Below are 17,098 nucleotides of genomic sequence, written 5' to 3' on the forward strand. Positions count from 1 at the left end.
TGGACATTACTTAATATTATAAAAGTGTTACACTGAGATCTCAAAATATTGTTTAAAACGTATTTACAACTCAAAATTAAACGTTTATAGCATGTAGGCCAAACATGTACGTGTCGCTCCATGCCCTCCAACTCATGTTTGGTCGGCCTTTCCCTTGCCTTTATCTGCACCATAGAACACTCATGAGCCAAGGCCCAGCAAGAAAACTCCACACACATAGCATAAATAACAATTCACTCTAGTAAATGCATAACTTTAAACAAATACAATAAACTATTCACATAGCGGCCTATGCCAACCACAGTGCATTACTGTAATGCCCCGGATTCCCTTTTATGGTTAATGGCTGGGTTAGTAGGCCGGGAGGGCCATAACTGTTTAATTATGCCATTAAACGTGTTATGCATGCTTATGAGAATTATATTATAATGTGATGTTAAATGTGTGCATGTGAGTCCACATTTGTTTACAGGGGTGTTTTGGTAATTTGGCCCGTTGAGGGTACAATTGTATATTTGTATGTGCGTTAATGATATATTGTGAGACCACATTATAATATGGATTGGTTCGAATATTCCGACATGAGACGATCGTTGAACGGGATTTATCGGTTTGGTCATAACAGGTTTAAACTCGGGGCTCGGGGTGAGTCTCGGGATGTTATTAATGGCTATAGCGTTACCGGGGATTTTAGGGTAACGAGATATGGATTATTGGTGTTTGAGGATTTTGAGATTAGCGGGAATTGGGAAGCGTTAATTATAATTAACGGGTTAAGCTAAAGTTCCAACTTTACCCCTAGAGTAGCTTGGAAGGCTTTAGATGGCACAAGGGTATTTTGGTCTTTTTGGGAGGATATATGTGACTTAAGAGGCTTAGAAGGCTGTAGAATAAACAGAGTAAAAGCAGAGGCAATTCCTTTCTCTTCCCGTACCTTCTCCTTGCTTCATCTTCTTCACTTCTCTTTGAGGGTTTTGAGTTCTTGGTGGAGTTTCAACCAAAGGAAATTGAAGGCTGGGTTGGAGCACTTGTGTTAGCTTGTGTGGGAGGTTGTAAGCTAGTTTCAAGGTGAGTCTTGGTCATATAACACAGTTGGTACTCTGTTTTCGTTTTAGTTTTTAATTCATGGATTTTGATGTGGGAAGTAAGAATCAAAGGGGGTTTTGGTGTTAGTTTGATTGGGGTTTGATGTGAGTGAGCTAAGGGAGTTGTTTGGGGGTTTAATTGTGTGTTAGGAAGAAGTTTTATGAGGGTTTGAAGGACTGGTTTGAGAGGAAGAAGCACAGGGGAAAAAACTGGTTCGTGTGGGCGTTCTTGCTGTTCTGGGCTGGGCGCCGCGGCGCAGCAGGGGTGCGCCGCGGCCCTTAGCGTCTGGCAGATGGGGAGCCTCTCTGTTTGGGGGCGCGCCGCGGCGCAGCAGAGGGGGGTCGCGGCCCTTAAGGCCAATTTTGCTAAAATGTGGTTTTTAGCTTGGGGATTCAAGCCATAGGCCTCGGGGTTGGACCTAGTACCCGGTTGGGTAGTATTTGATGTCTCGGGGGCTGGGATTTGGTTTGGGAACCCTCGGTTATCATTTTTATTGATAAATTCTATAATTTGGTTATGACCAGGTGACCGTCAAGGAATTTAAAGGTTGATCGTTCTCAGGGGTCGTTCATATTATAATTCTCACTCGAACCAGAGGTAAGAAAACAGTGTATGATTACAATTGCACCCTGTATAGGTATATGACATGCATGGTTTGATATTGAGGCATGTTGGTTGATATATGTGGACGTGGATTGCATATTAAATGCTGATGTACGCTGATTACCTGTTTAAGACACTGACTAGTCAGGGACTGACTCTAAAGTCGAGAATCATGCATTAAATGGCTTTATGGCATTAATGCTAGACCGACCCTAAGGTCGAAGAACTTATAAGCGCCTGCCTGGTCTACGACCAGATGACTATAGCCAAGGTATATGACCCCGGTGACCGTTTGTCACATGGCTAAGGGACGTTGTCCATAGTTTCGACTCTAGAGTTGTGAGGAAGGTTATGTTGGTGACTAATCACCATACACCTGTCCTGAACAAGCTTATGAAAGAATCACCTGTCAGTTAAGCCCTGGTGACCCTATCGTCACATGGTTAGAGGGAGCGATACTCACTATTGTGACTTTTGGCTATCGTCACCTATTTGTTGGACTGGTAGTCCTGAATGGTTGTTATGATCGTTGTTGATATTATATCATGTTTTATTATGTTTTCTTGCTGGGCCTTGGCTCATGGGTGCTATGTGGTGCAGGTAAAGGGAAGGAAAAGCTTGGCCAGCCTTGAGTGGAGAGCTTGGGCGATGTGGTGTACATACAGGGCCGCTTGACCGCCACGGTCAAGGAGTTCTCAGAGGGACTAGGGGTTTACCCTACTTTTGCCGCTTAGGCCGGCGGGGATTGTAAATTTGAAACTGTAGCAACTCTTTTGTATTACGAACTACTTGTAAACATTTTGAAAGGCTCATGAGCAGTTTATTTACTTAATGAAATGTACCCTTTCCTTTTTATTGGTTTTTCACATTAACCTGTTAATGGTACCTAGATCACGTTTTTAACCAAAGGACTCGGGTAGCGAGTCAAATTTTCGGTTCACTGTTCACCGTAACTGTTCTGGGGTAACCAGGGCGTTACAATTACCAGGCACCGGGTTCACGGTCTTCACCGAACGGGTGAGTACCACACCCTAGATGGCCATGCCATGGCGGCCTGCATTCAGCATGCTTATTGCCTTTCCCGGCCTTCGTCGATCAGTCATAATCACACAAACATGGCATAACCATTAAAAAAAATACTCATACATAGCATTAATCACATATAATCGGGTCATGCCATGCTCTACAAGCACAAACAGTTTTCTTACTTGTGTCCCGAGCAGACCGCATAGTGCGGTCCTGTTTAATGCCCAAAACGTGTATCCACTAAGCGGTGGTTGTAGTATAGATCGGGCGGTCGATTCCACAAGGAGGCAAATAAATAAAGTTAATCAATAAATAAAGTTTAGAGATAAATAATATGAGGAAAATAGAACAAGTGATATTTTTGTTGTTTTTTAAATTTAAAGATTAGAAATAAAGATAGAATAAAGTGTGATGTAACAATAGGTAACAAGTAGGAAGGATCAAGAGTTACCAATATGCATACTTATTTATTTGGATCTTTGATTCACAAAAGTTACACAAATGAGAAGTTCACATCCCAACTATTCATTTGGAAGATTTAACATTAAAGCTGTAACGACCCAAATTCGCTATTAAGGGTTAAGGGCCTTAATTAGCGTGCCAGGAAGGCATGATGGGATTTATGTGTGACTTTAATGAGTAAAAAGCATGGTTATGATTTAAAGCATGTTATATGACTATTTGACTATTTGAGATGCATGACTATGTGTATTAGTATGCATGAAGGCCCTGATTGTGTTAGAAGGGCATAATTGTAATTTTTACCATTTTGGGCATAACTGTGTCGTTATGTGATAATTGTTTTATGTGATTTGTACCACGTGAGTGTGGTGATATTATTGTGATGCACGTGCCAAGACGGTCCTAGAGAACTAGTTAACTCAAATGTCACAATGGGATTGTTATACCCGGCTCGACGGGAGCCTAGGGGTATTTTGGGGATTTTGTAATTGGGTTCTTGTGAGTTATTGGTAATTGGCGATATGGTAACTTATGTAACTGTTAGTAACCATAGAGAGTAACAGATTTAGATGGAAAAATGGTAGAATTGTAATGGATAGGAAATGACAAGTGAGCCCTTGGGGCTTAGTTATGAAAGGATAGGTAAGGAGGGGTAAAATGGTCATTTGGCAAGGGGTTTAGACAAATTTGAGCTGTGTTATAGGGGTACACGGTTTGGGCTTGGTCATTGTTGGTTTTGATAAAATTTGAAGAGAAGGAAAGAAAACTAGAAGGAGAAAAGCTAAAGCAAGAAGAAGAAAAAGAAGAAGAAGAGTAGAAGGGGGGCTGAAGTGGAAGTTTGAGAGGAGATCAAGGAAGTTTGAATGGATTCTCCACTTGAGGTAAGGATTTTATATACATTTAAGACTTGGTTTCTGTTTTGATTTGAGAAATATAAAGTTTGAGTTATGTTTTTAAAGTTTTGGGTGGAGTTGCTGAAATTAGGAATCAATGGGTGGATCTTTGGGTGTGATGGTGTTTTGGTCTTGATTCTAGTATCTATGGGTGGTTAGATGGTCCATTTGAAGTTTTAAATTGATTTTGGGGTTTAGGTATTTGTTTGGGTTGATTTGGGAGGTTGTAGCTCGGAGAAAAACGCAGAGAAAACCCAGAAATTCTGGGTTCGCGAAGGAGCGCCGCGACCCTGTTCTTGGGCGCCGCGGCGCAAGGTTGCATCAGGAGAAGGGAAAGCCGCTGGGCGCCGTGGCCCTTGAAGGGAGTGCCGCGGCCCTAGGCCAATTTTTGGCAGCCAAAAAGTGGGTTTTTAGGGCTTTTTCCCAGGGACTCGGGGGATGGTTCCTAGGTATTGTTTTAAGGAATTAGAGGTCCCGAAAGTGCGGGAATGGTCCCGGGAAATGGTTTTGGATTGGTTAGTATTAAAAAATGTTTTATGTGTGTTGTGACTAGGATTTCGGAGAGGCTCGTGCTAGGGGATCGTGCTTGTGGCCGCGGTGCATCGGAAAGCCGGGATACAGGTAAGAAAACTGTAGCACCCGAGAATAAGGCATGGGCCCATAGTGTTATTGCAGGGCATGGCCCTAGATTGTATTATGTGCTAATGTATAACCTTGAGTGAATTATTATATGTGTGAATGGTTATTTGGAAATGTATTATAAGTGTGATTATAGTGCAATGAACGGCTAAGGCCGAGAGCGGCAAGGCCGAGAACGGCAATGGAGACGAGAACGGCGAAAGGCCGAGAACGGCAATGGAGCCGAGAACGGCGAAAGGCCGAGAACGGCAGTGGGGCCGGAAGTAATACTTAGCACATGGGATGCTTATAGTCAGGGTAGGACCCAGGGGATACATGTGATATCCTTACGGCGAGGACCGAGACCCCAGGCTTTGGTAAGGCTTCTGGGGCGGCATGGCCGTGTTTGCTTAGTCTAATGGTTGACCTGTTTATCTGTGGACTATCTGATATGATTAACTGTATAATTTGCATATGTTATGAGCTGCATGAGTTTTCTTGCTGGGCTTCGGCTCACGGGTGCTCTGTGTTGCAGGTAAGGGCATAGTTTGAGTCAACCAGCCATGAGTACGGAGAGCGTGAAGCGACGCGTACATGTTTGGCCTGCCCGACTGCTTTGGTTGGGGGTTTCTTCGAGAAATGGCTATAATAATCTTTGATTTTTATAACTAATCAACTGTAAACTTATTTCAAGATGTAAACAGTTTTCAAACCTCATTTTGGGATCCCAAATGTTTAATACTAGAAGTTTTTAATGAAACGATGCATTTTTCAAGGGTTACAGCCTTAACTTTTAATTAGTCACACTTTCGTTTTAAAAACCTCGGTTAGCGAGTCTTTGCACACTGTTTTGTCTTAAAACTCACTAAGTAACGGCTCTAAGGAAGTAGGGCGTTACAAAAGCACAAATATGTTTTACAAAAATGTATTCAAGTGATTATTATTCTTTACCATGAAAAGATGAGATAAATCTTATGAGAAATCTAAAAATGACATTATACCATTGAGAATAATGCAATAAGAGATTGGACATAAAACCTAACACAAATATTACTTTTACTATTTATAAAATACATAGAAAGAGCATGACCAATTCTATATAGATTTAGCAAAAGTAAATATATATGAATGAGATGGAGAAAATGATAAAGATATTATCTATATTATTTTCACTAATTTGATAATACATAGATAGTGCATGACAAAATCTATATACTATTAATAAACATAAATATAGATAACAAGATGAAGAAGTAGAGATGAAAGAAAATAAATCACTAAAATATATAAACTTTAAGCACATGGTGAATCAAAAATATCAAACAAAGCCATAGTGCATATAGGATCATCCTAACCTTCCTAAGAAGGTTAGCCTATTATACTAGACATTCTCATGAAATTCTAGAGATAAAATATGATAAATGAGACTAAAGTTTGGTAGAGTTTTGCTACCTAAAAATTACATAGAAAATGTGAAGAAAGAGTCCCTATTTATAGAGGGAGAAAATGACTAAAAATAAATTAAACAACAATTTGAGGTTTACAAAATAAATATGAAATATTAACAATAAAATATGATTTTGAAAAATCAAATCTTATTATAAATAGGGATATTTGCGGCATAAGTACCCAATGTTTGGGTTTTGTACGCAATATAGACCCAATGTGTATTTTTAGTGGCAATAGTACCCAAAGTCAGTAAATGTGTAATTCTGTCAGCCTCCTCCGTTAGGTCTCCGTTTCGTGATGACTGGACCAACACGTGTCACTCCATGATTGGTCCAGCTCAATAATATTTAAAAAAAAATTATTATTTGGACCAATAAAAACGTGACACGTGTCTGCGAAATCAGCTCATTAACAGACCTAACGGAGGAGACTGACGGAATTACACTTTTACTGACTTTGGGTACTATTGCCACTAAAAATAAACATTGGGTCTATGTCGCGTATAAAACTCAAACATTGGGTACTTATGCCGTAATTATCCTTTATAAATATTAACCTAGTTATTTTGGTGTATGGTCAAATGCATTTTTTCTAAAGCACAAAAAAAGATGAGCTTTAAAGCTCCAAATGGCAATTTTGCAAGGCCCAATGTGCATAAAAAGGTTGGGCTAATACTCGAAATACCCTTTGACTCGCCACGAGTCGGGTATTCGACCTCGTTGTGACTTTCTAGCTAAACCGCTCCTTAGGACTGTGTTGGATTGTGCAACATAGATATATCGCAAATATATCATAATAATCACATTTATGCCCTCAACAGGCTAAAATTACAACCGTGCCCCTAATAACCAAATGGGGCCCACATGCATACTTAATTCACCTAAACATGCATTTCTAATCACACACTCATCAAATTCACACATTAACATAATAAACCACTTATTGCCCTCCATGCACGCTAATCAAGGCCCTAAGTCTTATTAGCAACTTTGGGACGCTACACTTTTTCCCTCCCAATTAAATCCAAGCCTTTTAATCATTCTAAGGACATTTTGGTCATTTGTTCCCAATTCCCGCTAATTCCTCAAGTGTCCCTATTGTTTACCACTTAAATCCCGTCATCTAATTAATCACCAATTATTTTCCCCAATGCCTAATAATCTCCAATATATTTCCCAAATTCCCAGAAAACACCCTGAGGCTCCCCCGAGTCGGGTATAAATCTCCATCGTGACCGTAATGCTAAATCGCTCACTAGGATCGCCTCAAGCTACTAGCTGCAAATATATACACATAATAATGTGGTCTCAACAATTTATCACAAATAATTACATTTAAGCCCTCAATGGGCCAAAATTACAAATATGCCCCTATAAGCTAAACAGGGCCTATATGCATACTAATACCCATAGTCATACATCTCATATATCCATATAATCATATAAGCATGCTTATCACATAATCATGCATTTAATCATTTAAATCACACATAAACCAATTATGCCCTCCCGACATACTAATCAAGGCCCTTAAGCCTTATTAGTAATTTTGGATCGTTACAAGAATCCTTCCTAAGCGTTTAGATTTGAGTTCCTGAGCTTAAAAACCCTATTTGGCCAAAATTCTCGATTTGAGTCGCGACTCCCCTACAAAAAAGCCGCGACCCTCTACAAGTCAGAGAGCCTTACGCTGCGGCGCTAAGGCAGTTCAGGGAACCCCCTTAGGCCTCTGAATTCATGTTGGCTACGGCGCTCCAAGAATAGTGCCGTAGCGCAACCCCGCGAACCCAGAAATTCCAACGTTTTCCCTGCGTTTTCCCCAAGCCAAAATCACCAAAATTCACCCTAAACACAAACCCAATCCAAAATTGAGTCTAGGACTCTCAACAACACAACATAGACACCTCGATTACCCCACAAACCAACCAAAATCTTACCCCAACTCAACAACCAAAGCTAGTATTAAATCTCAGTCAAAACCTAAGCTAATCAGAAAATTTAAAGTAAAATCAAGTCATAAACCTTACCTCACTAGTGATTCCGACCCCTGAACTGAACCTTAATCAACTCCAACCTCCAATCTTCAATTTTTCTCAACCAAGCTCCCTAAAAAAGACTCAAGCCTCAACCAAGCTTCAAGGGAGAGAGAGGAAAGTGAGAGGGAGAAAGAGTGGACTAAGTGAGCTTGTTTCCTTATGTTTTTCCTGGTTGTTTCTAGACTTCCAAGGGCAAGTCTATCCCTTGACAAAAAAACTAAAATGCCCCTTAGTCATAACCTTATTCTTTAATGCCCCTAAGGGCTAAAACGTCATTTGCCACATTTCCCGCTAATCCTCAAGTAGCTCTATAAATTCCCGAATAATCCCAACATACCCAAAAAAATCACTAAATAATTACCCATCACATATAAATCTTATTTGATATATTTAGTATATATTTGATATCAAATTTAAAAAAAATTATTTTAAAAATAAAAACTCAAAAACCGTATTTTTGAAATAAATATTTTCTAAAAAACCTAAAAGTTGGTTATTTTTTAAAAAATAATCTTAAATTTGGCATTCTAATGCAAAAGTCTTTTGGGCCTTTATTTATTTTATAGTGCTTCTTTCTAGCAAGAAAAAGCCCAAATGTGAGTTCGGTTTGGTCACCGCCAAGAAATATAGAGAGAGGTCTTCGTTCAACTCCTCTCTCTCTCGAGCTCTCCACCGTCTCCAGTTAACATGCCTCAAGGTCCTTACTTTATCTAATTTATTACATATTTTTGAATAATTTTTTCTGGGTTTGAGAATCGAATTGTGTGTGAGTTTGAGCTTGAATTGTGTTTGTTTGTTTACAGATCTTCCTGGGTTTTATTATGATGCGGAGAAGAACAGGTACTTCCCCTGCAAGGGTCCAATACCTGGTTCTGCTTCTGCTTCTTCTTCTAAATCTTCTACCAAGCCAATAACCAAGGTAACCAATCTTCTACTATTTTCTTCTTCATAAGCAAACTGATTGTGCAAGTGGAAGAGTTTGTTAGCATTGTTGAATTTCTATATGCCAAGAGAATGTGCTTGTTTACAAAATTAGAAATGATTATGGGTATGTTTGTATGAAAATTGTAGCAAACATTGAATAAGTTTATTTCCACTTGTGCTTTTCTAGGCCCATTTGTTATTCCTTTCTAAATTTTCTTGTATTCATATTGTTATTCTTTTTTCCTGTGTTTTGATTGTAAGTATTTCAACTTTGATTTATTTTTATAGTTGTAAAAACAATAGTTAGTCGTGTGAATTTAAGTTTTTAAAAAATTATATTTTGCTCAATATGTTTGAATTAGATTATTGAGGATATGCTTGTTAGCATATAACATTCTCTTTTGAAATTCTGGATCAGTTTGGCTGTATTTTATTGCTAACTATTTAAGCATATAGCAGAGAAAAATTGTTATTTATCTGCCTTAGGTGACTAGATGAATCATATTATATAATGCGAAGAGCTTATTGGAAGATTAAGTCTGTTCAGTATTTCAGTTCTTCCTTTGTGTGAGTTTTGGTTAGGCAAGGATGCTAGTCATACTCCTCAAAGATGTGACATAACGCCTAATGGTAACAATGTACCGAAGAAGTCATTGATTCTGATTGTTGGAAAGTGATAAGTCTAAAATCTATTAGAACTAATTTTTTTTAAGTTACTTATAGGAGTTGTGCAATTTTATCTGGGAATTCTTGCCTAAATATTTGCAACCATGAAGTTGACTTAGGGAAGGGCACATGTCTTAACACAGATGGAATTACATGGTCAAATCACTTCTTGCTTTGTTTATGATCTTCAATATGAAGTTAACCAATTTCTGTATTAAAGTTATTGTTAAGGTGGCAAATTTGATAGTCTTTTGAAAATTATCTACAGATATGCTTTCTCTCTGGTTTTTGAAAATTAATACTGTCCTCATTTTATTGCAGGAGATAAAGTTAAGTAGGAAAAATGAAGTAAGAACTTCTAAGCTGCTTCAAGTTAGAGAGTTATTTGGTAATCTCATTTCTTTAAATAAAGGAAAGTGCAACTTTAAGGAGGAATTCAGGAAAACTCGAGCATCAGATCCAAAGGTATGTTAATATTTGGTAGGTTTCTGAATGTGAAGTACAAAATTAGCTGATTCCTTAAAAAGGTTATCTTAAAAAAAATTGACAGAAGTGTTCTGCACATTTAACTGATAGTTTTCCCTTCACAATAAGGGAGTTTTTGAAAAATGATCTATTATCATTTGAAATCTTGAAGTGGAAAAGTTTTGACTGTTGGAAATTATCAAAATGCTTTAATTAAATGACCAATAAATGTATGTTTTGATCAATTTTTTTGGTTTAGGTCATTATTAGAAGTAGAGATGTAATGATAGTAGCTTTCTACTCTCTTGTCACACTAAGAAGAACGATGTTTTTTTTAAATCCACTGACCCTAAAATCTTTGACGGGCTGGAAACTCTAGCAAAGTGCTAGATAGGCGGCGTGAGGATAAGAAATATGGCTGTTGAATAAAGCCTGCTTAAGTTGATGAAATATTTATTTTATTTGCACTCTTTCACTTTAAAGGATGAAATATTCATTTGATTCATCTTAATGTTGAAGAATTGTTGGACCAAAGTTTGGTTAACTATTTTATTTTCATTATAGTTGGTTTCAATCATGTGAAAAGGCCTTGCTATCCTTTTTTTTTCCCTCTTTTTTTTTTTTTTTAAAGTTCTCCTGAGTTTTAAATATACTAGGTATTGAAAATTTTTAATATTTTTTTCCTCTTATGCCCTTTGATATTCCTATCCATTTCTTAAACTTGCTTTGTAAAATCAAGTTCTATACTTTGTCATTTCACTGAACAAGCATGTAAATTTGAACATTTTTTTTTCTTAATGCAAATAAGAAGGAATATTTATATGCATGCACGCAGGTTTGGAAATATTTCAGAACAGAGAAGATAGGTGATTCTGCTTTGGAACGGATACATGTTGATGTGCAATTGTCAGAGGGTCAAACCAAAACTGATGTTTTATTGGCAGGCGGGATAAATGGATCTCTAAGGTATACATATAGTTGTTAATTATATCTGGCTGCAATACATTGAATGCTTTTAAAAGTTTTGCAGTCAGCTATAGTTGTATGAAAAAAAATAAAAAACTTTCTCCCCTATTGGAATAATTGTACAATTTCGAAAGTAATAATCTGTTAAGACTAATATTGTAGATTTGAGCATTATTTGAGATCCAGGCTATATGATAGAGAGTTTCTGCATCCCAAAATTTGAGGGTTCAGTGCGGGGGAACTGTTATAGAAATGGTTGTAGCATTATTTGATGTGGTGGTAGTGAAGAGTGAACGTACGTTGCTTAATGTGTTACTAACCACTACCTAATTAGTAATTACTAGGATTTGTATACCTTCATTCATAAAAGTGGTATAGGGAAATGATATTTCATGTTGAAGGAACTTGAATCATTGAATATTTTTCTTCCTTTTTGGAGATAAAACAACACACTATTTCTGGTGCTGCAAGTAAAGTCATTAAATAGTAACAGCTCTTGTATTTTACATTTGCTTCGATGTTATCATGTGGTAACTAGGAGTATCTACTTTGATACTATTATGTGATATATAGAAACTGCAATTTTATTTATAAAGAAACATAAACTTCTATCAATGAAATGAACAAAATACCGGAAAGAAAAGGATAAGGTATCCTTGAGAAAAGAAATACAGGAAAAAAAAAAAACTGAAAACAAAATAAACAATTGTTTTTCCTTGATAACAAAAGAAAATAATTAAAGAAAAAAGTGTTTTCCAACACCACCTAGCAAAGTGTTTTCCAACTAAGAATAATTAAAGAAAAAAGAATGTCATTCTTTTTCAAAAAAAAGAAAAGAAAAAAGAATGTCATTAAATTCCTTTGTTACTGAAGCCCAAAGTGAAGGACGGAACTTATTTTTTTTCCCACAAAGAAATCAAATCCAGGTCTTTTTCTTCGAATATGCAATTGTTTCTTTCCAGCCAAATGACCCAAAGAATTACCAAAACTACACAATTGCACATAACTATCATTAATTTCTCACACCCTTTTAGTCAACACCCAAGTAAAATCCACATTCATTCAATAGCTTATACCAAAAAGCATTAGCCACGTTACAATGTAGGATTGACCCAACCCAATCAATCCCCATCTGCTGAAGGATTGACCCAAATGGCCCTCGTAAAAGAACAATGAAGGAATAGATGGATGACCACTAGTCTCAGAGTTCTTCTTGCACGTAACACCAATTCGGGGAAACCTGTAGACATGTTTTCCATCACTGCAAATGTGTCTAGACATTTCAATAGTGCTCTTAGGAGGAGTGAAAGAGAATCTTCTGTTAGGTCTCAGTTATTTCTCCCTCACCAATTTGGAGGAATGACTGTTTATTCTTTAAATTTGTAAATATCCAGTTCCCTGCTTAGCATAACGACTTTACTTTCTTTCTACTTGTATTGCTTTGCAGAATTTTTCATTTTTTGCATGCTTTTTTGTAAATATTTGTATGGATTTTATTACTAGTTATTTCGTGTGAAGTTTGTTGCCTTTGCAGTTTTTCTGATGTGGGAAACGTTCGACAGCAATTTGATCATGGTCTACAAAGCGTTCCTTACTGCGTGTGGCCTATCACTAGAGGAGATGAAACTAAGCGTAGTGGGTCCCCTGAACATATTTGGAGAGGATCAGGAGCTTCATTACAAATGTCATCTAATATATCATGCATAAAAACTTTGAGAAAGAACTCTTCTTCCACCATGGAAGATGGTGGCAGTATCCAGCATGCAATGTATCCTTTTATTAATACTTGGTTCAATTGTTTTGTACGATGTGTGTGCATATGAATGTATGAGGGCTAATGTGTGCGCGTATGACTATATGGGGGCTAGTGCAATAGGGATTTTCTTCCCCTATTCAATAACAATTGTATATGGTTTTTGTTTTTTTTTTGTACAAATTTCAATAAGAATTAAATAGTTGTAGCATTTGTTTCTATAACCATCAGATTAAAATCTAACTTCTAATATTAATTTTCCTATATATAAGAAAAAGAAAAAAATTACTTCTGTACTATATATATATATATATATATAGACATCCATCTCCTGCCTAGCTTTAGTCAGGCGTAATAAAATGATGCATCATAAAACCTTAACATAGTGAACAGGATATCCACTTTGGGATCAGAGAGACATGGCGGATCTCTTTGTATTATTGATCTAAGTGAACCCTTGGATTTTGATCAATCAGCCCTTTTCATAAGACGGAGGATACAAGAGATTGCAAATTTTAATTGTACCATATGGACTGCAGATTGTGGATCTAATGAAAATCGAGTAGTGATTGGTAAGTTTCTTTTTTCTCTAGCTTTTTTCCCCTATTTATTTTTCAGTTTTTTTAATATCAAAGTAAAAGTTCGGTCTTGGATTAGCTTTTGATGTTGTATCATCAGTAAGTTCCTCATTGAGATGCAACCAGCAATTTTGATAGATTCCATGTTTAGAAATTACTTACAGTTTCCATTTGTTGAGAACATAAAAACTTTTTGCGCAAGTTTTACGCTCTCAACTTTGGTGCACCTTTTTTCGATTTGCTTAAACTTTGATCTTTGGCACCTGTGCTACTAAATATCTGTAAAGTAATTGGTTCAATGGAAGATTGAAGGTAAGCTTTGTATCTTTTTGTATGAATACTTATTGTGATTGTTGATCTGTTTTAGGAACCGATATGGGGGCTGCTTTGGTAGATCCAGAAACAGGAGCGACATCATGGGTGTTACGCAGTAAAAGTGATGTTTTGGCACAACAACTTGTTCACTCGGTGAGTTATACTTGAGGATAACCACAGTTACTTATAAGTTACTGAATGTGCTCATATATATGCTTCTGGGTTCTGAATACGTTTATTTTGATATTTACCATGTTTCTATGTGTTGGTTGTACTTTGTACTGATGTAAGAAATCAAATTCTCAATATTACACATAAAAGAATAGAATGAGAATTTTTTTTTTAAATCTATATAAATTCAGGTTTGTACATATTCTTGTGTAAGATTTTTCGTCTTTAATTTTGGGGCTGATTTATTTTCACTGTTCTTTTTCTGGAGTAGGGAAATGTTGTTTTGTGTGGACTTAGAAATGGAGCAGTTATTTCTGTTGATGTTCGTGAGAAACGGGAAGGATCTGGTAGGCTTGTCAGACATAGAATTTCACAATTGCCTTTGGATAACAGTGCCAGAAATTCAAACAAACGATGGTTTAAGGTAGCAAGTTATTTAAAAAGAATTATAAAATTTGATAGTAGTTGGTGCTTGATGTGTGGTATGCCATCATGATCTTGGTAGGGGGCGTAGACTATTTTTATTTTCATTTTATTTTTGCAGTGCAAAAGAAAATTATTGTTTTATTTTTGATGGATTTTATTGAACTATTTATTTATTTTTAAAAACCAATGTAATTCTATCATTTCTTTATAAAATATGAAGCTGATTTATTCCTGTGAATCTGTTTCTGTTTATCTGTGTGGTATTTTCACTGCTTTTCTTGGTGAAACTATTAGGTATCGATTATGATTCTCTATTTTTTACAGCTTTCTGGAAATTTACATCCTTCTCACACAATTCAATTGCCTTCATCAATCTCCAGGTTAGTCTGCTGTACAATCTCAACTTTGCTGTTACTCTACTTTTTATTAGCTGTTACTATATTTTAGTTGTTCTTGTTTTCACATTTTGATAACTTTCGCCTTTCGACTTCCATGCCTAGTTTGTTATCACTTCAATATGATGATCAATACTTCTTGGCAAGCTCCATGGACGGATCGGTTAGTATTTTCTCTATTTTAACTCATGCACATGTATGATATCTTTATAGCTTAATTTTTTTTTTATTAGCCACTCGAGCAGCAGTTACTTCAAAGCTTATATTTCTTCATTTAATCTTTGTGTTTATTTATATTTGCATTGATGCCCATTTAGTTGTCTGTTTTGTTTTTATTCTTCCTTCTCCGCCATATATCTCTCTCGAAGTATCTTTATCAAGTTATTATTCTTGTTAGGAAAAGAAGCAAAGAATGGATTGACGAGATTAGTCGAGTTTTTTAATGTCTATGCCAACCTATGAGGATGACTTAAAAGACTAGAGTAAAAAATTCAAGGGAAAATGTTTAAATGGATGAAGGTAGACTTGATTAAACATTTTGAAGGCCTTAATCTTGTCTTTTGTTGTGTTACTAATGGTGCAATTCTCGTCTCAATTGTTACTCTTTTGCTTTCACTTTCGTTTGTCCTTTTTGGTTTTGGATTGGGGCTGGGTTAATTTCCATTGTGTTTTGAGAGTCTTGCTAAGATGCTCCATAGATATGGTAATTTACATCTTCTAGTATACAAATTTTTTCTTGAATTATCCTCGGCACTCAGCAGTACACACCTTCAGTAATTAGTCCTTCAACCCAAAGTAATTGTTAGAATCATTGTTTGAAAAATGAGTGAATTTGTTTTGCTTATCACTTTCGTCTCCTGTTCATTCGCAGGTAAAGCTTTACGACCATCGCCTTTGCCAGAGAGGTGCTGTACAATCATACGAGGGACATGTTAATTCTCACACTCGCATACAGCTCGGGGTTGATCCATCCGAGAGATTCGTAATGTCAGGTATTAATTATGTCACTGCTTATAATTTTCTCTCCTTCAATTTGCCGAGTTTTCCACTCATAGCTTGCTTTTATAGGAGGAGAAGACTGCTACTTACGCCTTTGGAGTATCAAGTCTGGTGAACTTCTTTTTCAAGATAAATTCTCAAACACCATCCTCTCAACCGTGTCCTGGCAGAGGAGAGAAGGTAGGTGTTGTTTGTTTATTCATCAATATTTTTCTTCATTTTATGTATTAATTTTTACCATGCCTTATGTTTGTAGTCATAGAACTGGAGCCCTCCATGGGACTCACAGATGAAACAAAAACCTTTACAGGGTACCATGATGAGCAGAGTTCTAGCATAGGGGCATCAGCATGGCTTGGATCACAGGAAGGACTGTTTTTAATGCAATGGTCATAATTGTAAAAGCTCAAGAGATTAACTCGACAACGTTTGCCGCCATCATCGAGTCGAGAAAAGCGGACTCGTTCTGGGCTAGTGCAGGAAGCTAGGAAATTTTTTCTACTGATGTTTTTTGTCAATGGCAATGGCCAAAGCACAGATGAAAAGTATGGTGGTGGGGTGGGTAGATCACCAGCAGTAAAAGAGTACTGCATAGATCATTACAATAGGAAATAGTTTTTTTTTTTTTTTTTGTAATTTCTTAATGTTCAGTCAGTTTTAGTTGAGTAAAGGGTAGTGATTTTGTAAAGGATTTTTTTTTTCTGATTCAATTTCTTTTTTATTTTGTTAAGAAATTGTGTATTCTAGGGAGGAATAAACTGTTTATTATTTTATTGTCACCTCTATAATTTAAACGACAAAAAAAATGATGTGTCATCTAGTGTGTAACTAAATTTTCATTCCAAGTCTTCCTAAAGTTGTTTGAAACTTCACAAAGATCGAATGTGAAGTGAGATTTAACAAATTTTTGAAACTCGCACAAGTTAAATAATTTTTTGTGAGTTTTTTTGAAGAAAATGAGTATTCTTAAAAAGCTAGAGAGGGTTGAAAAGTATGATCAAAGTTTTTCAAGTCTAAAATAATCATTTTATAGTGTGCGTGCCGCCATTAAATTTAACCAATAAAATTATAGCTTTTAAATACATCATTTTGGAGCCTGACTTTCTCGTAACGCTTTCGCCTATCTTGGTTTTGGTTTAGTTTTGTAGCACATGTCACTCTCTATTAGTAGGGTGCCCAAAGTCTCTTTAGATATATCATAGTATTACTTTAGATCTATAAAATTTAATAATTAATGGTTACAATAATTTTTTTTTAACTTAAGTAAA

General features: G+C 36.4%; 1 protein-coding gene across 2 annotated transcripts; it reads left to right on the top strand.

Moving 5' to 3' along the window:
* Nucleotides 1-8,756: 8,756 nt before the first annotated feature.
* Nucleotides 8,757-16,646, top strand: LOC133789153 (uncharacterized). Of its 2 annotated transcripts, none has more exons than XM_062226904.1 (13): nt 8,757-8,869; nt 8,976-9,091; nt 10,084-10,227; nt 11,063-11,193; nt 12,728-12,961; nt 13,340-13,518; nt 13,892-13,992; nt 14,282-14,434; nt 14,761-14,816; nt 14,937-14,994; nt 15,703-15,823; nt 15,900-16,010; nt 16,087-16,646. In XM_062226904.1, exons 1-13 carry the CDS (start codon nt 8,860-8,862, stop codon nt 16,224-16,226), a joined length of 1,554 nt encoding a protein of 517 aa, XP_062082888.1. In that variant the 5' UTR covers nt 8,757-8,859; the 3' UTR covers nt 16,227-16,646. The 2 variants fall into 2 exon arrangements, with proteins under 2 accessions (XP_062082888.1, XP_062082889.1); XM_062226905.1 differs by having other exon boundaries at nt 8,820-8,869; nt 16,141-16,646.
* The last annotated feature ends 452 nt before the right edge of the window (nt 16,647-17,098 follow it).

The sequence above is a fragment of the Humulus lupulus genome, chromosome 7 (genome assembly GCF_963169125.1).
Source record: "Humulus lupulus chromosome 7, drHumLupu1.1, whole genome shotgun sequence".
Classification (NCBI taxonomy): domain Eukaryota; kingdom Viridiplantae; phylum Streptophyta; class Magnoliopsida; order Rosales; family Cannabaceae; genus Humulus; species Humulus lupulus.

Bases quoted from the DNA above. Each gene is read 5' to 3' on its own strand.
- LOC133789153 (XM_062226904.1), top strand. The intron at 11,194-12,727 runs GTATACATATAG...TTGCCTTTGCAG, and splicing joins GGGATAAATGGATCTCTAAG to TTTTTCTGATGTGGGAAACG. The intron at 12,962-13,339 runs GTATCCTTTTAT...CATAGTGAACAG, and splicing joins GGCAGTATCCAGCATGCAAT to GATATCCACTTTGGGATCAG.